The following is a 26,254-nucleotide window of genomic DNA, read 5'->3' as shown; positions in this document are numbered from 1 at the left end:
TTTGTCCACTATTAGATAGACTGTCGTTGGCTTCAGGAGCCATGACTATTTTGTTCAACATTGTATATTCAGCACCTAACAGAGTATCTGGTGCACAGAAGATGCCCGTAATTATTTGCTGAGTAAATGAATGAATTCCTCTCAAGTCTCCAGAATGCATAGGCAAGGGACAGCAGGCAATGACAAAAAAGAGTCAGCAGAGACAGTGCTGTCAATGTGCCTTCTTTTTGTGCTCTCCCCACACATAAGTCCTGCTCAATTCACACTGAAATGAATGGGTGGCAAATTCTATGTATTTGGCAGTTAATACATCTTGAGGAGTTCAGAACTCACAGATTCTTACCTACACTATTGCCTCAGATAATATAAAATGCCTGCAATAATTAATATGGACTTTTCAGGTTAATAAGTTCTGGGAATAAATGGAAGACACTGTACCTTGAGATTTTTAGGTGGCAAATCAGTTAGAAATGCCCTCTACTGTAATTTTTATCTCTCCATATTTTGGCTGTTAGTTTATGATCTTTCAGCTTCTGCCATTCAACTTACTCTCAGATGAGCACTTCCCAACATAGAAAGGTACGGGGATACTTCTGAATAGCCGGGAAATGGGACCCAGGTTGATACATGTATTTTGCATCTTCTCTCTCTCTACCCCTCTATGGCTCTGTGTACTGTAGCTGGTAACATGTGTCCTCTGCACAGACTCCAAGCAACAGGTCTGCCAGGGCGGGTGCATAAAGCCCACTCCTCACCCACTCACCCAGCAGGAAGACCTTGGTGGGAAACACCTGGAGTCCCAGTGTAGTAGAGGACCACTCTCATCAGGGAGTTTCAGCCACTGTGTTTTTGGGGAATATGCAGTTCTTTCTGCCAGTCAGTGGACAGATTCCCAGAGACCCTCTAAAATGGTATCCAGAATCTGAGGGTTATAGGACTAGGGTTATAAGTTTTAACCCTAGTTTTATAACTCAGAGTTCCCTCTTATAAACTCTTCTCTGTGCAGGGCAGGTAACTGAGGCCCAGGGAAGTACAGTGACATGGGTTGAACAACGGGTATGCCAGGCCTGGAAGTCAGGTTTCCTGCCCCCAACGTACTGTTAAAGGCCCTGAATGTGATTATCCTTTGCAAACTGTAAAGCACCATTAAAAAGAAAGGTTATTATTAATACTGTTATGATCATGTGTCCCTTCATTGCCTGGATGGAAAACATAAGCAGAGGAAATATGGGAGGGCATTTGAGAATCTCCCTTCTCTCCAGAACAGCAATCACCTCACCCTTGTCTCCCACTGCTCCCTGTACACACTGGCCCTCTCTGTCTCTGGACTCTGTGCCCCTCGCTGTTGTTCTGGACCAAGGTCTGGGTGAAAACAACACACTCATTTCAGCAAAGAGGGCTAAGAGGGGAAGGAATTGTGTAAAGCGAGCTTGGCATGGCTTTGACCTGTTCAGAAGAAATGGACAGTGTGAGGACTCTGAAGAAGTGCAGCAGTGTCCCCTTCTCTCTCCTCCCTCACTTCCTCCCTGGCCCCCATCTGCAAGTGTCCTGGAAGTCCACCTCCACAGAGAACAGAGTGCTGGGATCCTCACTCTCTGCCCAGTCCAGCATCCTCACCCCTCAGGGGTCAGAGCCCAGCTGGCCACTATAAATTGTGTCTAGGATGAAACGATGTCCTTCTTACATAAGGCTTTCTGAATTACTGAGAGCACTGGAGGGAGGAATGAATATTTTATAAAAAGCCAGAAAACATAATTTGTTACTTGGAGTGAATTAGAGTCTGTAGTTAAAAAAAGAGAGAAATTACCATCAGTGGACCAGGAGTTTTGCATTATTTAGGCCTAGCTATTTCATTACACCAGCAAAGCAGAAGAACCAGAACATTAAAATCACACCCTCTACTCCTCGGGAAGGGAAGCAGCATCTTGGAGGCCCAACTACATACAACTTAAGATTCACTGGGTACAAGGCAGCAGCTCTCTGCCTGGGAAACCAGCCCCCACCCCAGCCTCCACTTACTGCTCCCACATGTTTGTATCAAAGAAAGGTGGGGAGGGGAGTGAGAGATCTAGTGGAATCTCCTCTTTCTGTTAATATTCTCTCTACCCTCCCCCTTCTCCTCCCCTTATTCAGCCCCTTCATTCCGTATGGTTGGACAGGGAATTCAAGGCCAGACAAAATCAGCCTAAAATTGGACGTCAGACAACCCTGTTCCAATCTCTGTATCCTACCCAACATAGTTCCTCACAGGGATGGTCTTTGACCTTGTCCCCCTACCCTGTTTTGGAAATTGTCCTATTCACCAGAGAGCCTTCTTTAATTTCTTCTTCTCTGACTATAGGCTTCCCCAAATTCCTGACCCTGAGGCAGAATGAAAATCATTTCACTTTTGTTTTGTTGTGAAATGATTTAATTTCTTTTGCTTTAAGGTCTCCTTCACAAACTACATGTGGGCTTGACCATCCTCCAATGAAAAATCATAGTTTTCAGAACCAAAACAAGTTTCTACTCTATGGACTCCACATTTAGCAAAACCAACAATAGATGTAAACTTTGAAACTAAAATTTCTTTTACTGTGTCAAAGGTTCTATATCCATATCTTTGTGATTATACACAAAGAACTTATACTTCACTCAAATGGTGGAAAAGGCAGGAACACTTCTTCATTTTTCCACAACCTACTTTGAGAGCCATGGCTCTTTGTTCTTCCATTACTGGAATGGCTTTGGCACCCTTCACCTGTGTACCTGTTATCTGGGGCAATATCTTTTGTTAGATATGATTTTCTACGTCTTGTCCAGCTCTCCTTTCTTCTGCCACCCAACCCTCATGTCTGTGCATGCACACACACACACACACATGTTCACATACACAGCTCTACAGGATTTACTTCATTAGTACCACGAGAAGGATAGTGTTATTGTAAGTGAAGAGGGATCCTTTTGGACCTTGTGGCCTTCTTTGTGTCACCTACTTAGTAACCAACACTCTATGCATAGGCCACGTGCTTGTTTCATCTCTTCATTCTGGTTACTTTGTCCTCCTCCCACTCCTCATCATTACTCATCAACTTACATGATAAGTACCTGTCATGTGAAGGGAATTGTGCTGGGCTGGGGAAAACACACAACAGGCAGGGTCCTTGTCCTCATAATGGTTGGTATTTGTGGGAGCTTGTGCTTCTTTCTGATCTACCACTTCACCCTGAAAGAGTTTGCTATTTATAACCCACAGGGTAGAGAAATCATGCTGAACAGGAAGCCAGAGATCTGGATTCCAATCATTGCTGCCTAGTCCGTGGAGAGTTCAAGACTTGTTCTAAAGTCCTGTTCTGGCATCGTCAAAGCAATGCAGTTGACTGAGGTGATGTTCACTGTCTGTCAGTCTTAACACTTGGTTTCTATGATTTGATTTTTCTCTAATTATATTCTTTCAAAATGTAAGCTTCGGTGAAAACAGGGTCCTATGATTAAATCTATCAGGGAAAAATTGGGTGAAATAATGTTAAGGGGTGTATCAGAGTCTTTTAAAGTAGCCTTTATTCTAATGTCCATTGTAACCCTCCCAAGCCAGTTCAAGTATCAAATTCCCAAACTCATTTCATTGGAGAGAGAGTGTGTGTGTGTGTGTGTGCACACCTGTGTGTGAACATCTATTAACATGATGTGAAATTAGGATTGTGCAGAACACAGGTCGGGAATGAAGAACACATGCTCCAACACAAGACCGTTTGCACTGGAACCCTGCGGTACAAACTAGTTCCGCAGCATGGGATGTTATGTAACTTTCCTGTGCTTTAGTTTTCTTATCTTTATAAGGAGGTTAGGGAAAGCTATTACTTTAGAACTCTCAGAAAAGTGCTTAGAATACAGTAAACATTAACTAAAAGCTTATAATTAGCTGTTATTATCTTTAGTTAATATTTATTAAAAGCTTAATAAACACAAGGTACTTACAACTTTTTATCATAAAGATTTAGCCATAGTCCATGATCCCAAAATGTCAGCAGGGACACCAGAGTTAGACAACAGGTTTTTGCTACCTTGGTAGGAAAGAGTTAGGTCAGAAAATGGACAAGGAAGAACAAAAATTCAGTCTAGTTCAATATAAACGCATAAGAAAATCTCTACAAAATGACATGGCAGGGGAGAAATAGCAACAATAAGAGCAAAAATGTTGGTCAAAGTTAAGTTTTGAAAGGCATTTTGTCGAGAACCACTCTGCCTGGTTTCAGGAGTTGTAACTGCCTCCCATGGCTAAGACTGAGTGAGCAACCTCCAGAATACGAGCCACTAAGGAGACAAAGCTTGTCTCTGGTAGCAAATGCTGCTTCTGCTTCATCCCCTGCCCCCAATGCATGGTCGGATAGTCAGAGACAAGTAAGACCCCTCAGAGGAGGGGCAAACTAAGCCAGACACGATCACTTGGGAGGCCATCATGGGAGGACTGAGGGGGCTGCAACAAAGAGGGAGTGATAGACCCTTGCCCCCTGGCTATTCTGACATAGTCTGAGTCCCCATGTCCTCTGGGAGAAGTGCTTCCTGGCTCTAATCCACTTAAGCCTGAAAACCTGTGATGGAGGAGGCAGTGCAGCCCCGTGCTGGCTAGAGCAGGATCCAGGGTAATTGGGCATAAGAAAGAGGCAGCTGCAGCCACCTGCGTGTGTGTGCTGGCAGTGAATTGAATGGGGGCTGGGTCTCTCTGCCAGGATGGCAGCGACGCAGGGAGGAGATTGGTTTCCCTTGCCTCTTTCTCTCCCCGGTGTGCACCAGCAGGGAGACTTTTCCTGGCACCCAGCACGAGGTGCAGTCTGGGACACACCTGTTTCAGTTTTGACTGGCCAGGTACGGGGAGCCACCAGGTTGCCTAAGAAGAAGTGAACTGGCCCAAATCAGAAACAAAGCAAGTCAAAACTCCAATTAAAAAAAAAGTGAAAGTATTTGCTAATGGAGACAAAACTGTTCCTAAAAGTTATGAATGTGTTCATAAGTTTGTCAATCTAAAGCTTGATATAAATGAGCTAGGAGGTGTGACATGTTAAAGAAATATTAAAAATCCTCCTTGTTTATGCCAGAGCTGTGACCTTTATTGTAAAACTGAAACATAGGTGTACTGTTTCCTGGGGAGAACTAGCCCTTCTCCACGGAAGACTTAAAAAAATACCATTTTTTAACTCAGTACTTGTAAACACTGATCATTTCCTTGGGGAAGACCTGGCTATTCTCCTGGAGGAAATGATTAGTCAGTCAAGGGACTTTGACCCTTGGAATGTAACCATTTTCAAATTATTAAAGAATGTCTGGATTGTCTAGCCCATAATAAAGGACCCCCATTTACAGGAATTAATCCTCAAATACTAAGTTCTCAAATAATTTGGCAAACAGATGTCACTCATTACACTCTCCTTGGAAAATTCAAATACGTTCATGTTTCTATTACTTACTCTGATGCCCTACATGCATCTGCTTTAACAGGAGTACCTTACAGTCCAACTGGTCAGGCAATTGTGGAATGGGCTCATCATACTTTTAAAAATATTTTTAAAAAACAAAAAAGGGGGAGTCATGAGCCCTTCTCCCCCCAAATTTGATTTTGTTGGCCACTTTTACCTATAATTGTCTAAATTATGATGAATTGCTCTATACTCCAATTGAGAAACATTTTCAGAGAGAAGAGTCAACATCATCTTACCCTCAGATTTTATATAGAGATTTGTTAGGAGATGACACTTGGCAGGGTCCTGTAGAACTTTTAACCTGGGGAAGAGGGTATGCTTGTGTTTGCTTTCCAGAATGACCTTTGGAACTAACGGTGAAGAGGGTGAAGCCATATCACAGAAAAGGCTACCCTGAGGACGACCCACCTCCACCCATTGGACTCTCTTGATCCAGACTTCTCCGAGCTGTATGTCATCCCCCTGAAGCGGAATTCCAGCCAGCACTCCTGAAACGGTATTCAGCATCACCTAAGAGGGACGTTTTCTACCAACTTAAAGGGACAAATTGATAAATTGCAGCTAGCGCTACATCAATAGCTGCAGGACATTCTGAGAATGTGGGTCTTTGGAGCCACTGGTTGTTTACTGATTCTAATAATGCTTTGTGACTTGCTCTTGCTAAAACCCTCTCACCCTGAGTTCAGGCATAAGCCCTAGCTGCATATCTTTAAAGTAACTTCCTGAAGTCTGTGCTAATTCTCCCAAAGATTGAAGTATAATCAGAGCTGTTACTCTTGTCATTCCCTTGCATTTGTAACATTTTTCAACTGACTGAATTTAGGAGTGTGGGTCTTAGCAGCCCTTAGGCTCCTCCTTGTTTTAATCCTTATTTGTGCTTTACGATGTATATGGAAGTTGTTTTCTCATGATCATATTCGAGAACACCAAATAGGTTGCGCAGGCCTAACAGCATCAATTAATTTAACAAACAAAAAGGGGAAGATGTTGGGAACCTCTCTGCATGGTTTCAGGAGTTGTAACTGCCCCCCTATGGTTAAAGCTGAGTGAGTGACCTCTGGAATGGGAGCCACTAAAGAGACAAAGCTTGTCTCTGGTAGCAAATGCTGCTTCTGCTTCATCCCCTGCCCCCAATGCATGGTCGGATAGTCAGAGACAAGTAAGACCCCTCAGAGGAGGGGCAACTTAAGCCAGACACGATCACTTGGGAGGCCATTATGGGAGGACTGAGGGGGCTGCAACAAAGAGGGAGTGATGGACCCTTGCTCCCTGGCTATTCTGACATAGTCTGAGTCCCCATGTCCTCTGGGAGAAGTGCTTCCTGGCTCTAATCCACTTAAGCCTGAAAACCTGTGATGGAGGAGGCAGTGCAGCCCCTAACCCGGCTAGAGAAGGATCCGGGGTGATCAGGCATAAGAAAGAATTCCTGAAAGTCCTGTGAAGCCTGATTTGCTAAGAGTGCTTTCATTCATATGATAAGGGTCTGAGCAGGAGATGAGTATGTCTCCCAAAGTTTCTGCAACCCCCATTCCTGACAGACACTGACTCAGACTAAGCCCTCAGATTTCTTTGAAATGTTATTTACTGTTTGATCCTTGCCACCTCTATTTCTGTGTATTACAATCCAATAAAAGCCATTGAGGAAGGGGCTCTTGGCCTTTCTCCTCTGAGAGATTGGCCACCTCTCCTCCCCAAGCAGATCATGTCTTGGTAGTTTCACTTTCATCCATGGCGGGCAGGGGGGACTTGAGGGTAATGTTGCCCCCACAGAATTTTATGATCCATGTTTATTAAATTCTTTTTATAGCCATAGGAAATAGAATATTACTGACTTCTGTGTCATATGCATCTTTCAAGCAGCAAAACTAGTATGTGATTGGTCGGAAAAGGCTAGGTTATGCTCCAGTAACAAACATTGCCCAAATCTCAGCAGTTTATATTAAAGGATTACTTAATAACAATAATTGGACTACAACAGGTCCTTGACTAACATCACTTCATTATAAGTTGATGAGATGCCATAAGAATTTAACTCATGTCAATCAGGTTGCGGTAAAGTTGGCTTTGTTATACATCATTTCATTTAAAGTCTTAACTATTGATAATGTTAAATGAGATCTTACAGTACATACCCCTGACCAATGTTCTTGGGGATCTGCTGTATGTCTTTCAAGCCAGGTCATACAAGGTAGAGCAGGCAGCTTCTCAAGTGTGGAATCAGTGTGGGAGAGAAAAGAGCTCTGGTGATTGAGTGCTGCAGGCAAGATAGAGCACGTGTCACAACTCACTTGCTAGAACTAGTCACATAATCTTCCTCAGCCACACGTGGACAAGGAAGGACCCAATCCTATCACATGCCCAGTAGGTGGAGAGTTGGAAATATTTGGTAAATAGCAACTTCTGATCACAAAATGTTTGGCTCCCACAGGCAAACTGTGCTAACTCCCTAAGGGAAACAACCCAGAAGTCCTATCTAGTCCTGGGATTGAGTTAAAATTCTAGGAGCTTCAGTGGTGTGAAGTAGTCTACATTAGGGAGTGACATGTTCTGGTCTCTACATCAGTTATGAATGTGACTCCTCCTAATTCAGAAATGGAAGGAACCAAAAATACAAGGTATCTTTCCCTCTCCCACAATATAACCAACAATGGTTGATTTAGAACAGGAAAGCTTTAATCAATATTCCCATTCAGAAATGGGAAAGATGGGAGAAGCACATGCATCGCCGATCCATAGTGATTCTGAAAGAAACCCTGCTAAATAGAGTTAGGCTTATTTGGCTGCCTGGGAGAGGCTCTCAGTCCACTGTTCTCTGCCCCTTGGCTTCTCCCTCTGGAACATTCCTTTTCCTCCACTTTCTTCCTTGGTCATGTCTGAGATTGGCATTGCAAGTGACACCCTCCTTGAAAGTTGAGCAACTTTGTCACTTTACTTCTTGACCATAAAAATGTAGGGCCCTAGAAATTATTTCAAGTCTTGAACAGTCATGCGTAGTTTAGTTCAGGTCATGGTTCCTTTGGCAATTTGACTTAAGTATTCTTAGGCATTTTTTTTTATCTATCCAGGCAGCTGTATGTGCCATAGCCAATAACCATACCCATGCTTCTTCTTGAGATGAACTTAATGGTAGATAATTTGAGTGTATCAGTTTTCTATATAGTAAACCTCTAGTTTCCCCCCCCCCAAGCCACTTTGTCCAGTCAAGTGATTTTTTTAGGAAGCTATAATTTCAAAACTTTAATTAGGCATTGCTCTAAAACACCCTATTTCATTCCAAGGTGTTAGCAATGGGTGTGACTGCCTCATGCTGATTTGTTCTGTGAATCAACCCCTTCTTGCACAGAGTTGTTTTTAAAGTTGTACTTATTTCTTATTGGAAATGAGAAGCAGTTGCCTCTTCAACCCCGAAAATCCCCGTATTTCTGGGATCTCTATTGTCCATTTCATCTCTGCTTGCCTACTGGTCAATACTTTTCTGAGCTCATCAATATCTTGTATTATATTGTCAGAGGCAGCCCATAGTAGCCACCATGTGATTCTAATAATCTATTTTTGAGCCTCTTTCAAGATATGTAAATTTAGGAGCATTATCTGCCTTCTAAGTTATCACAATTACCAGTTTTTCAAATATTTTGCCACTTATGACATGAATTGCCCTTGACAGCCTCTAGTGAAGTTTCTTCACCACCCATTATTTGGCCACTAAACCAAGTTTATGTTTTGGTTATAGCTGCTCCTCCTTTCTGGGTTCCACTACTGAGTCCGTTTAGATAGACTGGAGTATGTTGGGGTAACAAATCAATTCCCAAGTATCAGAGGATTAGAACAATCCTTTTTGTTGTTTAATCTAAGGATTAAAAGAATCCTTAGAACAACAAAGGATTGTTTTTAGTTCAAGACCATTCCTTCTGCTTTGGCTGGGGGTCCGTCTCCATGTCAGCTCACTCTGGAACACACCTCACTCTAATGAACAGCCACTCTTCAGCCATACTGGCCTTGTGGCTGGGGCAAAGAAACTCTGGAGGCTTCTGCATTGGTACTTAAGTGTTTTGGTTTGGAAATGACACATATGACTTCTGCTTATAATGTATTGGTCAGAACTACTTGCCTGGTCTAACCATAAGTGAGCTAAAAAGTAGAATTCCCATGGCCTGGAAACATAGGGAGCTGGAGGTGTTTAGCAAAAAAGCACTAATGACTGCCACTGTAGGGGAATGGGATGAAGAAGCACAAACCTGTGATGCAAAGAAGCTCTTTTGGGATACTCCCTGAAAGATAAGGGGTCCTTTATGGATTTGTTTCTCAGTATGGTTAGTTGTTTCCTAGGGAGGTTGTTTCTCATGGCATGGCTGTCTAATGCATTCCTTCTTTCAATATACAGCTTCACTCAAACAAGAAGTGTTAGAACTTTTTCTTGTGAATTCATCATCACCATCAGCACTTTGTAGTATCATCATCATGAGCCATAGCATCATTATTCTTCTCCTCATCATCAAAACTTTGGCTAAGCAGCTAATTATAAATGATACTTGTTAACAGAATATGTATTTGCATTTGTCCTTCCCTTTGTCCACTTTGGTTCCAGAAGGAGAGAAATGGTCATGGTGCTTCCAAGCGATGCTTCTAAGACTAAACTAGTAGAAGGGATTTTGGTGTTAGAGTTATCCTATCAAGTGTGGGTAGTGGATGTCAATTAGTGTGTGGAACCAGCGAGTGCTATTCACAGGAAATTAATTTCTTTTTTGTAATTCTTTGATGTAATTTATTTCTTTTTTAATGTAATTCTTTGGTGACTAAATTTTGGGATGGTGTCTGTATAGAAGAAGGGGAACAAGAGAAGAATAGTAAAAATTGTGTGCAGAATATAGAATTATTTATTATTCTGCCCATTTACCCTGGGATTCAAAGCTTCCTTCCTTCATCTCCCCAGCAAAGAAAATTAGGGAAGGTTGAGAGAATGAGTAAAAATGACTCAGGAAGAAGGGGGATGAGTCATGAGGAAGATTGTCCTCTGGTCAGAGGAACTTCCACATTGGTCATCCTGAAGAACAGAAGGTCTGGGGCAGTGAGCCTTGCTCAGAGGTGAGACAGTAAGATGAAGGACACAGTGTCTGACGCATCACCCCTGCCCACAATAATCACTGTGTGGTTTGCTCTCTACAGCGGAAAGCTAAAGAGAGGGGTGATTCTTCTCAGGGAGGGTGTGTGTATACTTGTGGGAACTCAGTGAGAACTGAGGAAGTTGGCTACTTACTATTCTTTCCTTCCACACATGTTTGTGGGAGATAGGGCAGTGAAAAGAACCATTCCCAGAGATCATTGAAAGAAACAAGACTGAGCTTCTGAGCACCATCCTCTCTCTTCAGAGGAATACTAAAAGGATTTTACTGCTGGGGTAATGACAAGTGAGTGCATGTGTACACACACACCACACAGGGAAAGGTAAAAAAATGTACTAAGAGAAGCCTGGAAAATGGAATAAAAGTACAATTTATATAACTCGAGTACATTTTCAGATCCAGGACAGAAATGGGAACATAAATCATTATTAAATTGTGTGCCATATTATATGAGTTCATCTTGGTTGCCACATACATTGCCTATGGATGATTTTCCCTAATGGCTTGTTCCTCCCACCACGTATTCCTGATCTGATGTAGTTTGTGTTCAGCTAGAAGGTCAGCATGAGCTTGGGAGGATGGGACCCCTGGAGTCTAGTCCTACTTGTTGATTTCCAACAACCCCTTCTCTTGGTTTTCCTCTTACCTCATGAGAACCCCTTGGTCTTCTTTGCTGGCTCCTCTTTCTCCTGAACTTGAACTGCAAGTTGTTGAATATGTGAAGGATTTGTTCTTGGTTATGTTCCTTTTCATTGTATATATTCTATGTCTTCAGAAGACTTTAGTGCCATAAGTTTAAATATTATTAAATATTTTTTAAATTCCTAAATCATAAATTTCTCTACCATATTTCAGACTTAGATAAGCAATAGCCTCCTTGATGTCTTCATTTGCATGTCTAATTTGCCTCTTAATATGTCTAAAAACAAAGTCATGCTTAACCCCTCATCTCCCTTTTCTCAATAAATTGCACCACCAACCTACCTACTTGCTGAGACCAAAAACGTGGCATTCATTATTTATTTCTCATGTCCTATTCATCACCAGTTCCTGATGATTCTATCTTTTAAGCCCTTCCCATCCTCACCCCCGCCTCCTCCCCACTCTATCTATAGTCACCCTACCTTTAAGACACTGTCACCTTTTCCCCAGACCACTACAATTTCCTGGTCTTATTTATTTCTTTTGCCCCTCTGTAATTTATTCTGCTGACAACCTCTATGTAAATCATGCTGAGTCTCTCCTCTGCTTGAGAGCCATCATTGGTTTTGCATACGTCACCCTTAAGTTAAAACCTGAGCAAGAATGTGCCCTTTGCTTCCTCTTTAGCCTCATCCTGTGTGTCCCACCCGTTGCCCATTCTCTTCCCAGTACATTGCCTGCTTTATCATCCTTGGACACCCATGAGCTTTCTAGCTCTGGGCTTTTTGCACTTGTCTGCCCAGAGTGCTATTTCCCTGCTTGTAGCATGGCTGGCTCATTCTTATTTTTTGAATTTTCAGTTGGAAGATTATCTCAACAGAGGAACTCTCCCAACTACCCTCTGCAAAGTTGGATTCCCAGGTTCACTTGTGACATAACACCTCATTTACTTTCTTCGGAGCATTTACTACAGTATGTGGATATCCTTTTTATTATTTACTGTGTTAAATTTTTCCATCTAGAATGTATTTATTGCATGAAAAGGTAAACTCATTAGAACAGATATTTTGTTCAGATCACTGCTAAATCTCCAGCACCTGGCACTGTGATGGGCACTCAGTAGCTCCTCAATTAATACTTGATAAATGAATGAGAGATTCGTACCCTTATTGCAAACATCTGAATTCAGATACAACAAGGAAAATATGTGCTGTCGTGAAATCAGTGCTCAGTGAATTCTGAAGAAAGGTCATGCTGCTTGTGTTCCTTCACCTAGGAACTGGGGCTTCTAAAGGTGTGATTTTTACCCTTCCTCTTTGCTGGAGAGGAATGATTTCAGCACAGGGCTTTTCTAAAGCTAAGAAATGATTCTGTTTCACAAAAGAACTAAAAACAGAATTCTGATTCACGACTTTGCTAATGGCTTTGCCCTCCAGGGGAACCTCCCTGTGTCTCCCAGGGCACAGCCTTATGCCTCCTGTAAAGGCAAACATGGAACACCAGCTCTGCCTGTAACTTAGCAGGCTTAACCCATGGGGTACTGGAAGGGTGGCTCCTGCTGAGGCACTAGACTGTGCCCTTCTGGCAGAATGCAGGTTCTGGCCCATGTGCCTCCAAGGGTTGTCTTGAAGAGTTGTTGGCCTAGTCGATAAACTAGTGAATAAAAATGATGATAACAAAAACAAACATGCAAGTGAATATTTCATTACAAAATTTGAAAACAAAGACAAAAAGAATCATAAGTAATCAATTTACAACCCAGAAAATGATTACAGATAATTGGACAAGAGTAAAACAGTATCTTCTATGTTGTATCTCTTGTTGGTTTCCTCTTCTCTCCTTTAAAAATAATTTTTGAATGGAACAACTTACTGGGTTGAAGTCTGAATTGCTTAATTACATAGCCTGTAAATAGGAAAACTAGTAACTGGGTGACTTGGAACACTTGCTCTTTCTTGCCTTTCACTGAAACGTGCAAGGTGAGAGGAGCGAGTGGAAACCAAGAGTACAAGCATAGAAAGGAGGCAGTAACTATTGCCTGGCAAGTCCAGTGAGGGACAAAACTAGAGAATGAAGACTCAGTGATATGCTAGTCTCTCTCCTCCCCACCCACCACCAGAGTTCTTCTCTATACCTCCCAAAGCAGACTTTGTTCCCTGTTCCCTCACTCCTCTGGGAGCAAGCCACTGGTTTTAAAACAGTTATGCAATGCAAATAATTCTTACATGCATCTTGTGGTACCTTTACCTATCATTTCCATTGTGATTATCAATGAACACTGACAAATGACCTAATATGCAGAAGCAACACAGAAACACCTTGTAGTTGTCAGCCCATTAATTTGGCCATAGACACCCAAAAAGAGAAAACTGAGGTAAAGAGAAGCAAATGTTAAGCTTACCCGGGAGGGACAGTCTGAAAAGATCAGACCAGCCCTTCCCCCACCAGACACCAACCTGTCTAATCTAGTGGCAAAAGGCTGTATGGTCTTTGGCAGAAATGGATGGAAAGTCATTGTCACTGCCTCCCTCCTGGAGAGTTGGGGAAATAATCAAGAACACATCTGGTCCCTACACGGATGTGGCCAGGTGGGTCTTCCCTGTAACATTACTCAGAGCAGAGGCCGTCTTTCTCACAGGGTTGGAGGAGTGAGGGAGAGAGCACAGGCAAAGCCCCTCGCCAGTGGCCAGCACTACTAGATGCTCAGCAGACGTAGCTATTACTTTTTATCAACACTCTTACATGGCCTTTCCCCTCATCCCTTTTCTTGTCTGCACCATAAGCAGACATTCCAAATGCCTTCCCAGGGAGACTGGGAGCAAATGAATTCTAGGATGCACTTCCCTCTGAGACGCCACCATCTTCTGGTTCATTCTTCACTGGTCCTGCTGCCTAAGTTCCCAGGACTCCCTGCTCCCGTGGAAAACTCCTGATGGGAAAGGCAATGGGTGACTCCTTATACCTTTCTTTACTCTCACTTTGCAGTCCTAGGAAACTTGCAGCTGTGCCCTCCCAGGTTTGCAGTGGGAGGTATGGGGTTCCCTGGAGACTTACACTGGAGTACAATTTAAATTGGAAGTTCTCAAGAAATCTCAAAAATGCTTCCTGAGGAGCAAAAATGCTTTCAATAGAGATTGGAGAACTAGCAAATAGATCTTTGTAAACACAGAAGGGCAAAGTATGATTTGATTTTTTCATTACATTTCTGGATGAGTGGGGAGGCACAGTACTCTATGTGTGTGGTGGGGCGGGATGTGTTTTCTTATTGATGAAATGCACTGCGCAGGTCAATGCTGTAAATTGACATTGAGAAAAGCTGATTGCAGGGGTGGAGGGGGTGTGGTATGAGGATATTGGTGCTTGTTTAGGGGGGCCGTGAATATGATCTTGAGAAAGGAGAGGCGTGCCGGGAGAGCGCGGGAAAGATTACTGATGAGCCAAGTGTGTGTCTATTCCCACAGTGCCACGGCTCGCAGCAGCCCCTGGCCGGGCGAGGGGTGTGATGTGGGAGTGGGGTGGGAGGGGGCAGCAGGCGGGGCCTGCCACGTCACTTGGGGAGTGAGTGTTGGGAAGGAAGGACGGAGCGGAGAGCTGAGCAGCTGCAGTTGCGGTGGCTGCAGCAAAGGATTGAGCTGTGGGGAGGTGGGTCCCCGCGCCCCGGCGCCGGGGCAGCCCCAGGGCCCTTTCCTAGCCCTGCGGCCAGGCCCATAAGGGGGAGGTGGCGGCTGTGGCGGGAACAGCGACCTTGGCTAGAAGGAGCCTGCGGTGGACGTAGGGCGGAGGCCGAGCCCCACCAGGAGTCTTAGTGGAGCCTGAGGGAGGCGCATCTGGCGCTTTGGTACCCGAGGCAGTCTGGGGGCTTGAGCTGTTGGAGAAGCGCGTGAGAGCTGGGAAGTGCTCCCACTGCGGACCCCTGCGTCCTGGAGCCCAGTCTCGGGCACGGAGTGGGCGAAGCCAAGCGTCTTTTCGGACATCCAGTATCACACGCGCCAGTTTGCTGTTCCAGGTATCCCAGCAAGCTCTAAGCACCCAGCGTGGACAACTGGAGGCGCAGAGCCAAATCCTCCGCACCCAGGGCACCTCCCCTGACCTAGCCTTGCAGGGACCAGGGCTTCATGGCTCACGGACCCAACCCCAGGTCAGACAGCTAGCTCGGAGGAGCGGGAGCCCCACCCTAGAAAGAGGGCGCAGCCAGGCGTTGGGAAGCACTGCTGCGCTCCAGAGGTTGTGTCTGGGGCACCGTTCCAGTGGCGGGCAGAGCACAAAGGGGAGGACATGAGATCGGAGAAATCCCTTACGCTGGCGGCGCCGGGGGAGATCCGTGGGCCGGAGGGGGAGCAACAGGATGCGGGAGACTTCCCGGAGGACGGCGCGGGCGGGGGCTGCTGTAGTAGTGAGCGGCTGGTGATCAACATCTCCGGGCTGCGCTTTGAGACACAATTGCGCACCCTGTCGCTCTTTCCCGACACTCTGCTGGGAGACCCAGGCCGCAGGGTCCGCTTCTTCGACCCGCTGAGGAACGAGTACTTCTTCGATCGCAACCGGCCCAGCTTCGACGCCATCCTCTACTACTACCAGTCGGGGGGCCGGCTGCGGAGGCCGGTCAACGTGCCCCTGGACATCTTCTTGGAGGAGATCCGTTTCTACCAACTGGGGGACGAGGCCCTGGCGGCTTTCCGAGAGGACGAGGGCTGCCTGCCGGAAGGTGGTGAGGACGAGAAGCCTCTGCCCTCCCAGCCCTTCCAGCGCCAGGTTTGGCTTCTCTTCGAGTACCCGGAGAGCTCTGGGCCGGCCAGGGGCATCGCCATCGTCTCTGTGTTGGTCATTCTCATCTCCATCGTCATCTTTTGCCTGGAGACTTTGCCCCAGTTTCGTGCAGATGTTCGAGGTGGAAGCAATGGCGGTGGTGTGGGCAGAGTCTCCCCAGTTTCCAGGGGGAGTCAGGAGGAAGAGGAGGATGAAGATGATACCTATACATTTCATCCTGGCATCACTCCTGGGGGAATGGGGGCAGGGGGCTCATCCTCACTAAGTACTCTTGGGGGCTCCTTCTTTACAGACCCCTTCTTTCTGGTGGAGACTCTGTGCATTGTTTGGTTCACTTTCGAGCTCCTGGTGCGTTTCTCTGCCTGCCCCAGCAAGCCAGCCTTCTTCCGAAACATTATGAACATCATTGACTTGGTAGCCATCTTCCCCTACTTTATCACGCTGGGCACTGAGCTGGTGCAGCAGCAGGAGCAGCAGTCAGCCAGTGGAGGGGGTGGCCAGAACGGGCAGCAGGCCATGTCCCTCGCCATCCTCCGCGTGATCCGCCTGGTCCGGGTGTTCCGCATCTTCAAGCTCTCCCGCCACTCAAAGGGGCTGCAGATCCTGGGCAAGACCTTGCAGGCCTCCATGCGGGAGCTGGGCCTGCTCATCTTCTTCCTCTTCATTGGCGTCATCCTCTTCTCCAGTGCTGTCTACTTTGCAGAGGCTGATGATGATGATTCACTCTTTCCCAGCATCCCGGATGCCTTCTGGTGGGCAGTGGTTACAATGACCACAGTAGGTTATGGGGACATGTACCCCATGACAGTTGGTGGCAAGATTGTGGGCTCGCTATGTGCCATTGCTGGGGTCCTCACCATTGCCCTACCGGTGCCCGTCATTGTCTCCAACTTCAACTACTTCTACCACCGGGAGACGGAGCAGGAGGAGCAAGGCCAGTACACCCATGTCACTTGTGGGCAACCTGCACCGGACCTGAAGGCAGCCGACAATGGACTTGGCAAGACTGAATTCTCTGAGGCCACCCGGGAACGGAGACCCAGCTACCTTCCCACTCCCCATCGGATGTATGCAGAGAAGAGGATGCTCACAGAGGTTTGACCGACGCAGGAAGGGCCTGCATGAGAAGGGTGACCCAAAGCAAGTAATTTCTGAGGGTTCCTTCTCATTCTCCACAACTCTCACCTGAGCTTCAGGTGACTTCCTGACTCTTTCCCCAATCCCCAGTGCATGGCATCCAGGACCAAATACCTGGACTGTCAACCTTGTTGCTTGGTCCCTGCAGCATTCAAGTTTTATCCATCTAAGTGATATTTTTGAAATGCCAGTGGTGCCACCCATTCATGCCTATCTTCTGTTATGTGGGTGACATTTCTGTCTGATTTTCCTTCAAGACTCTGAGTTTTCATGTTTGAGACTTCTTAGCTGTAGGTACGGCAATGTCAATTGGATGGAAACCAGGTTACACCCGGGTCCTGTGTCTGTCCTTAGTGCCCTTTGTTTTGGGTCATGCACTTGTCTCAGCTTCTGGTCAGGTGGTAACTGGCAGAAGCTGGAGGACAGAAACCATACTCATCTTGTGGTTTTATTCCGGGGCCTTGTTGATACCTGTTAGCATCCTGCAGAGGGCCCTTGGGAGAGCCTTTAGATGCACAACCTCAAAATATGTTATTCTTCTTTAATCTTGGGTGGAATTAGAGAAACTACAATTAAACTTGGCCATCTGGTGGATATTAATGTGAGTCCTGGACCAAAGGGGTCAATGGATTCTTCCAGGTGAACTCCGACACAGTAGACATCAGTATTTAGTCTATGTTTAGTCCTGTCCACCCTCCTCTCCACCCCCACCAAGATCCCCTGACTCTCTCTAGCTTCCAGGAAGGTTCTTTCTCAGAATCAAATAATCTGTGTGCAAGTGCCTTCCTATGCAGAGAAACTAGTGAAAGGGAACCACAAAGCCAGGAGAAATGGCCAAATAGAGTCAGGAACTGGCATGTCCACACAATCTGAAGAGAGGTGTCACTTAAACAGATACTGTCATCTCAGACAGGCAGAGGAATCTTCTTGCAGATGGCAGATTTCTCTCCCTCACTTTCCCCCAACCTCTCTAGCTCTCCACCCTTCTTCTTCTGAATTTGATTTAGGACAGTTGAAGGCTTTCTGAAACAAATTCCAGCTCAAACCTGCAGAGAGGTGAAAGTACACATTGGATGCTAGTGTGGGGCTCTTTCTGTCTTGTTGGGAATGGAATAGGTAGTTTAGAGTAAGAAAAAAGCATTCTTTCTTTGCTGACAACCACACTGCTAGAGGTTTTTCACTGAGTCAAGCAGACGTTTGGCTGCCCTGACCCTTGGAGCTTCATCTGACTTGCTCTAACTGGTAAGGAAAGGTGGCGAGTCACCACTGGACTAAACCATCTCCTTCCATCGTGAAACTCCTGCCTTCCATCACACTGCTCACCTTCCCTCATTTCTCTCCAGGTAACATTGTCATTTGTTTGTTGCCTTGATAAACTGTGATGTACTATTCTGAGCTCTTTGGGGTACAGTTCAGAAACCAAAAGGACTGTTAACATGTTTTTAATTTTATATCTATGCTTTAAGACTCTTGGATGAGAATTTTTTTAAGAAAATTTTCTCGAAGAGCAACTTATGAGGGACAGCCTTTTGAGGGTTTTCTTGAGAGACACGGTGGCTCCTGGGAGTGCCAGATCTCAGTCTGGATTTTGCCACAGCATTACAGGGTAATTTTGGCGCCACCCGCTTTGTGCCTCAGTTTCCCCACCCATAACATGGGAACATCAATGTCTTCCCCTCCCTACCTCATGGGGAATGTTCAATGAACACATCTAGGAAGCTGGGGATGATGCTATGCAAATGTGTGAATTTGGGTAATGGACTTGATTTTTAGTTCATTACTCCTGGCTCCCATCTCCCACAGGCAAAGCCTCTCCCCACTTTATACTTCCTGCCTTGGATCCAAAGCCCAAGAACAGGCCACGCTGGGCCCTTAGCTATTTAAATCCCTTCTTAGTCTCTTGAACTGGCCTGTCTTTCTTCTTACCCTTCAGAAAGGAGGTTGCTCTTTAGGCAGGTTCAGCAGGACCCTTCCAGGACCAGAGGCTACCTTGATTGGGAGCTTAGCTTCCACCTGAAACACAGTAGGAGATAGAGGAGTTCATGATTCAGAAACCTGCTCTGGGGCCATAAAGTGCTGCTTTCTCAAATCTGTTCAGCTACTCCTGGGCATTTGGGGAAAGAAGAAGTGCCCAGCTGAGGGTAAATGTTGGAACATGTAGGCATGTATCTCTATATATGTGTACGTGATCATCTTCATCACCATTACTGACAAAAAAACATTTCCTTTTAAAATCAGAGCATGCCCAAAAGTAAAGGTTTTGTGGAGCGCTGGGCTCTCCAGGGACTCTAGTTGCCGTAGCAACCTTCCAGTCTGTTCTCTCTATCTTCTGATCTGGGCAGCAAGGGAGAATAGGAGACTACATATCTCTAGCTTCTGAAATGGGACATCTCCCCATATGGGCTTAGGGTCTGGTAGTGCCAGGACAGGAATGCATGACCTTTGGAAAAGCAGGTTCCCTAAAACTTACACCCAGACCTTTCTTCCTGGTTCCCTACCTAGTCACTGAAGCTGCCTCATCTCACCTCTGATTCTTCAGAAACTTGAATGCTAAGCAACTGCCAGTCAAACCAATGTCAATATTATCTTTTTCAAAGTGACAAGGGGAACATTGGAGGGGACTTGATCCTACCAAAAGTCATAAGGTTTTAATCCATAATAGTGTCATGGAGTTGTCATCTCCTCAGAGAGAAGCTCCTCCCAGCTCTAAGATGGAGAAAATTGAAATCTCCCCCCCCCCCAACTCCTGCCCTCCATGGAATGGTCTAGCTCCTGGGGGGAATTTCATAGGTGGTTCTTCTTAAGATGTGGAAGAAAAACAGAAAGGCTATGACCTGACCTAGTTTCTGTGGAGGATTTTGCCAAGTGATCCCTCTTTGACTCTGAGCCTATTTATGTGGATTTTGTGCCCTGAGCACCAAGAGAATATTCACCCTGCGTTGCTGTGACAGCTGGGGTGGCGATTTCACAGCTGCCAGCGAAGGCCGGTTTAGGCCATCCTTACACCTGACTCCAGCCAGCGGGAGCTCCCAAAGGTCTTCCTGGATTTCTTAGGCTCAACAAAGACATGCAACAGTCCTCCTGCTTGATCATCCCCAAGATGAGAGAAAGGTACAGCTGGCCATCAGTACATCTGAGGTAGGTTCTACTGCTGGGGAATTTTGTATGGGCTCAGTCCTTTGGGCCAAATTAGAACTCAGGGTGGGGAGGGCTAGGAAGAGGGTTGGGGGGAAATCTGGGTTTGGGGTTTCTTTACTTAGCAGCTGCCTCACTCTCTTTCTGTGTATGTTCTTTGACTCCATCTACTTCAGTTTTCTTCTCTATTTCTCTTCTCCTACTGCTGATTTGCCCCACCCCTTCTAATGGTCTCTTCTTTGCATTTTGCCCTTCTTTTCATCTTCCCTTGCGCTGCATTTTTTCCTTCTCACATTTCCCTTCCGTTGTTTTAACCTCTTCTTCCCTCTGTGTGTATTTTTCTCTCTCCTGCTTGTCACCATTTAGTGGCTGGGAGCACCTGTAGGTTTCTGCGGAGGTCACTTCCGGGACTCTAGGACTAGCTGTGTTTGCTAAGAAAGTTGTTCTCAGGATTCCCTTTCCCCTGACATCTCAGTAGACCATCCGTTCCTGCTGTGCTTGCCTCTGTGGAGGGAAGTCCTGAACTTAGGAAGCAAGATGAGATTGCTGGGGGTTTAGAAAATTATCTTCCAGAAATGTTTTGAACCTGCAAGGATGAGAGAGTGAGAGAGAGAGAGAGAGAGAGAGAGAGAGAGAGAGAGAGCGAGAGAACCTGGTAAGAATCAGATAAATACTCTGCCATATAGCACTGAAATACATTCATCTTAGGGTCCCTCAACCTTAAAGTCCTTATAGGGGTGTTCAAGACACAGATACAGTAGAGTTAATAAAATGTACAGAGAAAAGATGACTTAGGAAGGTGTAAGAATGGAATTAGCCTAGAAAAAGCCTTAACTCAGGGATGACCTTCTAACTGCCCTTAGTTCACTGGAAGTTTCTCAGAGCATCCAGCTGTCTCTCTTGTGTACTGAAGGCAGAACAAAACCTAGGACATAAATCCCAGGGGTTCGAAGTGCAGGGGACACACCTTGAAAAGATGGATAAGATCTACCGACCAGCCTGTAAGAGAGCCAGTGTATTCTTGTTGGAGGTCGTAGATCACAGGGTGAGTCCCACCTGCAGCAGGACAGAGGTGGGGAAGGGTAAAGGAAGTTTTCTAAAACAGGATGGTGGTGAGGGTTGCACAACTCTATAAATTAACCAAAAACATCATACACTGTGAAAAAAAAGTGACAATAATCTGGGAGAGTCACATCTTGGCTGGGGGAATGGTTCTCTATTTAAAAATTGAGACGTTTAGCGTCTTTAAGGTGGACCAAATTAGTGTCCAGGATGGGATTATGTTTTTTTTCTTCTGCCATATGGGGACACCTTAGGGCCTTTCACACTGTTGCTCTTTGCTACTCACACACTGACTGCACCAAGAACTGATTTTTTTTTTGGACATTCAAACCATGGTAGGATTTGTATATTTGTTTGATTGTTTCACTCTAAAAACAGGTCAAACTGTTTTCAGTAAATGTAGAGCATAGTTAGCATTATTAAACTACAATAAGTATAGTGAAAATTATTCATTACATAGGACTAAGGCAGTGAACTTGTCCAAGGTACTTACACTTTGCTGGCAAAACAAAAACAAAAACAATAAAAATTCCACAAGCAAACCAAAATACCCCACCTAATCTCTTCACCTGTAAACACAGACTTCCTGAAGCAGTTGTGTGGGAGTCAGGGCTCCATCCTCCCATCCTTCTCCCTTTCCCTGAAGCAGCCATTCACCCTTCATGGCCTGCTGAAGTGGGCCCAATAGTCAGGTACTCTGGGCAAACAGAAGAGCTCTTCTCTTGCTCTTACTGGCCTTTCATTCCCTGACTCCCTCCTTCCCTCCCCTTGGTGCTTTTCCTCACATGACACCTTCCAGTCCTGCTGCTTATCTTTCCTCTCCCCACTGGCTGAACTCTTGCTTTGGCAGTATTTCTACTGCCTGGCATCTGTATGTAAATGCCAACTAGATTCCCAGAGAATATTTTCCCCCGGGACAGTTTGGCTGCCACTGGTGTCCTGGCTTGGATTAGTTGTGACTGTGTGTTATTTTTTAAAATTAATTTATTTAATTGTTATTCAAGTATAGTTTTCTTTTTTTTATTTTTTATGTTCTTGATTTCCCCCCCCGCCCCTCCCGTCTTGGTCTTGTTTCCTTTTCTGCCTTTGACTTTTACTCCCATCTAAGCCCACCCAGCTAGCACTCCCCCCTTTCTCCTAGTTGTTGTTCATGTGTCCTTTATACTAGTTCCTGTAAACCCTTCCCCTTTTCCCCTGAAATTCCCCTCTGCCCTTTGGTCCCTGTCAGCCTGTTCTCTATTTCAGTGTCTTTGGTTATATTTTGCTTGCTTGTTTGTTTTGTTGTTTAGGTTCCTGTTAAAGGTGAAATCATCTGGTATTTGTCTTTCACCGCCGTCTTATTCCACTCAGCATAATGCTATGCTTTCTAGTTCCATCCATGCTATTGCAAAGTAAATGAATGGATCAAAAACTATGGTACATTTACACAGTGGAATTCTATGACTGTGTGTTACTGCCCCAGGAGGCAAAGAGTGATCTAGTTCTAGTTGTCAAGGTCACTTAGGGGAGGAAAAGAAATTCCTTCTTTAAACTGTAGGATTTCCTCTCTCCATCCCACTTCATGCCTGGCCCCCTCAGGTTGCACAGATGCCTCATGACAGAATCAGGGCTGGAGCTTGGGGCTAACCAGGGGATGGAGCTTCCCAGGGTCAGGCCACTGGGAATAACAGATGGGCTCCAGGTCCTGTCACTGTGCCTCGCGATGAGCCACTTTTCTGTCTGGATGAGAGGTCTCTGAGGGGTTGGAGATTGTCATGTTTTTCACATCCATTTGCTCTGCGTTCCCAGAGGAAGGAGTTTTCCTGGCCTCTTCTTCCCTTCTTGATCCCCATCCCCTTGGCAGCCTAAGGGGGTGTGGGTTAAACCTAGCAGTGACTGCTTTCAAAATGTGATCCAAACAGGACAGTGACTCCCTCAGTTCCAGAACAAAAGGGGAAAGGGGGTCCACACTGTAGTCAGTATCATTAATACTGGTCTCACCTTGGCTATTGCTTAACCTGTTTGGGGCCTAGCCATGGTGGGTTTTATGACAAATAATTTTTTTTAAACACAGCTCCAATCTCATCATTGTTGCTATGGAGAGGATTCTTCAGTAGACACTCTTTGCCCACCCCTAGCAAACATCTTGCAACCCTAAGCAGCCTCAGCTGCAGGCTGCAGGGAGCGTAGACAGACCCTGGCTCTTTTGGTGAGAGCTAAGTCGACATTTCAAAAGGAAATTGCAGCCACGCAGTCTGCTGGTGCTGCTATTTTTGACATGCTTGCTGTTCTCTCAGGCTTGACAACCGCTGTCTCCAGGAGACAGGCAAACCCGCTCTTGGCAGCAGAGACACTTTGATTTGAGAAAGAACATAGGAAGCCAGTCCTGCCCTGGGAGGGGCCGGAGGACCTGTTGTCCCTTTCCTCTCCTCTGGGAAGCCTGGCACGGTGAGGGGTCACAGTTCCAGGGCTAGAGGTGCCATCCTCGCCCAGCAAATTCTCACTCTGCTTTCCTCCCTGGTGGGAGTAGTTTTACAAGTATGAGAATGCACCATTCATGTAAAGTACAACCAGTGCTTTCAGACATCATGTCATATAACAAAGAGGTTAGGAGTGTGGGCTCTGGGGCCAGATATTTCTGGGTTCAAATCCCAGGTTGGCCCTGCTGAATGATATTGAGAAAGTTTTGACACTGCACCATGCCTCAGTTTCCTTCTCTGTCAAGTGGGGGGACAATACCTACCAATTTCATAGAGGTGTTTTGAGGATTGAGTTAACACAGGGTCTGGCAGAAGTAAGGCTTGCTTGAGTGTGGCTGGTAGAGTATGTGAGTGTCTTGCATGAGATGGACAGCAATTGAACATTTTACCTAAAATGTCATGTGGTGTGCTGGAGTGTGATGCTATTATGTTACAGAGTGCACTGAGAGTCCAGCTGGTAGTAAGCAAGAAGATGAATGGTCTCATAGTTCCTGAAAGTGTTTTCCAGCTTTTATTCACATGCCGGTTTATCTCTGATGGAAAACCAGCAGGTGTCCTCTGCCCTTTTCCCTCTGGAGCCCTGAAAGCACATAGCTGTATTACATCTTTCCATAGAGCTTTTCCTCATTACCAACCCTGTTCTCCTCACCTCTCAATTTAGCAGTCCCAGGGGTTGACACTCCATTAGAGCCTTCCTCACATACTTCCTTGTGTCTTCCTCCTTGAAACAAATGCAGGGTCTCACAGTTAGCCCTGGGGACAGAACCCGTAAGCCAGACCCCTGGCTCAGAGATTTTGTGCAGTTTCTGTAGCTTTCAAAATCCTAGCTTCCTGGCTCTCATTCTCAGCATCCCGCTCTGTTCCCTGGCCACTTTCACACTCCACTGCACCTTTCCCCTCACTTTGCAGGTGGGAATACCCAGTGGCATTCCGTTCTCCAGGTTCCCTTTCCTCCTTTCAGCCAGAGGGCTCAGGAAACTCTGGAGTCAGAAGAAGCCGGCTCCCCTACTCCTGTGGATGTCCTGTTGCTTCCATTGTGACTAGAGAGCTTCCTCAGTTCTCACTGAGGGTTCCTACTCAGGCCAGAATGCTCTATTGATGCCCAACTCATTCCCACAGCCACTGCAGCTTCCCACGGGGACGTGGCCCAGGACACACAGTGGGACGACCCTCCCCTTCCCAAGTTCAGAGCTTCTTGGTTGGCTTGCTTTAGAAGTTTGGTCTGAATCATCACTTACTAGCTGCACCTCATTTAACCTCTCCAGGTTTCAGTTTTGTCATCTGCAAAATAAGGAAGGTAACTCCATTTGCTTTTCGTGAGGCTGTAAGGTCCAAACGAGGTTGTAGCGGGGAATAAACTCTCAGAAGAGCAGGCTCTTCCTTCTGACAGGCAGCTGAGAGGGGCTCCAAACACTGGGGTGGGGCCTGGACCCTCTGCACTCTCAGAGGAAGGCACAGTCCCTGGGATTTCACTTTTGTTGTCTCAAACAAACACTGAGATGAAATATGACATTAAAAAATTGACTCAGGATAGCTAGTCATTTTACCAGAAGGCTCCCTGCCTAAAGGATTCACAGCAGAATCTCTTTAAATAATTGCATTTAACAATGTGATGTAACATATAGAAATAATCTCAATATATCTTGTAAGAATAGAACGATACACTGAAAATATTTTTTCAACAGTTAGTTTCCAACCCAAATAGATGAGGAATCCGTCACGCCTTCCCACAAGCACCAGCACATTGCAAAGGGCAGAGTATCAAGGGTCACAGGGACAGAATGTGGGGGCTGTGAGGGGCAGTAAGTGCCTCCTCACGTAGGAGGAGTCGAGGTTCAGAGGTGGATGACTAGCTCCTCTCACATGGACACCTGGGGCACGGCTGAGTCTAGGGCTCCTGTTTTCTGACTCTAACTTCAGTGTGTTTTTCTATGGAAAATGGAAACCTAGAGATTATTTAGCCATTTTGAAACCAACTTTATTCAGTTCCTACCCAACCAAACTCCTTATCTGAGCTTTCCATAGGAAATGGAATTACATGCTTTTGCATCTCATTTTTGTCTTTCTCCTGACTTTCCTTGGTACAGAGGCAGCAGGCCTAGCTAGAGAAATCGTTAATCAGATAATCAGTTGCTGGGTTTTTAAGAAAAGATTAGTAACTGTTACTCTAGACAGTAAGTACCAAAGGTATATTGCACTTTGCAAAGAGGAGCTGGTGCACAGGCTCTGGCCTGGGCAGTCATGCCCTGGGCCTCTAATCTCACCAAGTCCCAGGACCTTGAACCTTTCAGGGCTTCGCTCTCTCTGTTAAATGTTGGAACTGGGATGCAGGAAACTGTCATAGGTTGGAAATCAGGAAAGCAGAGGTTACTTGAGACTTCTCTGTTTTACAGAGGAGAATAGGAATGCAGAAAGTTAGTATCTTACCCACGAGTGCTGACTCCTGATGCCCCGAGAAAAAGAACCAGCTGCTAGG

At 45.7% G+C, this 26,254-nt stretch overlaps 1 protein-coding gene across 3 annotated transcripts in view; it reads left to right on the top strand.

Moving 5' to 3' along the window:
* The first annotated feature begins 14,812 nt into the window (after window positions 1-14,812).
* KCNA6 (potassium voltage-gated channel subfamily A member 6) overlaps window positions 14,813-26,254 on the top strand; it is a 209,883-nt gene continuing 198,441 nt past the window's right edge. For all 3 annotated transcript variants that reach the window (XM_053662231.1, XM_053662232.1, XM_037152902.2), the window contains exon 1: window positions 14,813-20,260. In XM_053662231.1, coding sequence (XP_053518206.1) covers window positions 15,494-17,086 — 1,593 coding nt within the window. In that variant the 5' untranslated portion in view covers window positions 14,813-15,493 and the 3' untranslated portion in view covers window positions 17,087-20,260. The remainder of the gene's footprint in view (window positions 20,261-26,254) is intronic.

Source organism: Artibeus jamaicensis, unplaced genomic scaffold (genome assembly GCF_021234435.1).
Source record: "Artibeus jamaicensis isolate MK-2021 breed Jamaican fruit bat unplaced genomic scaffold, CSHL_Jam_final contig_1028, whole genome shotgun sequence".
Taxonomy (NCBI): Eukaryota; Metazoa; Chordata; class Mammalia; order Chiroptera; family Phyllostomidae; genus Artibeus; species Artibeus jamaicensis.
This window is presented reverse-complemented; position numbering and strand designations above follow the sequence as displayed.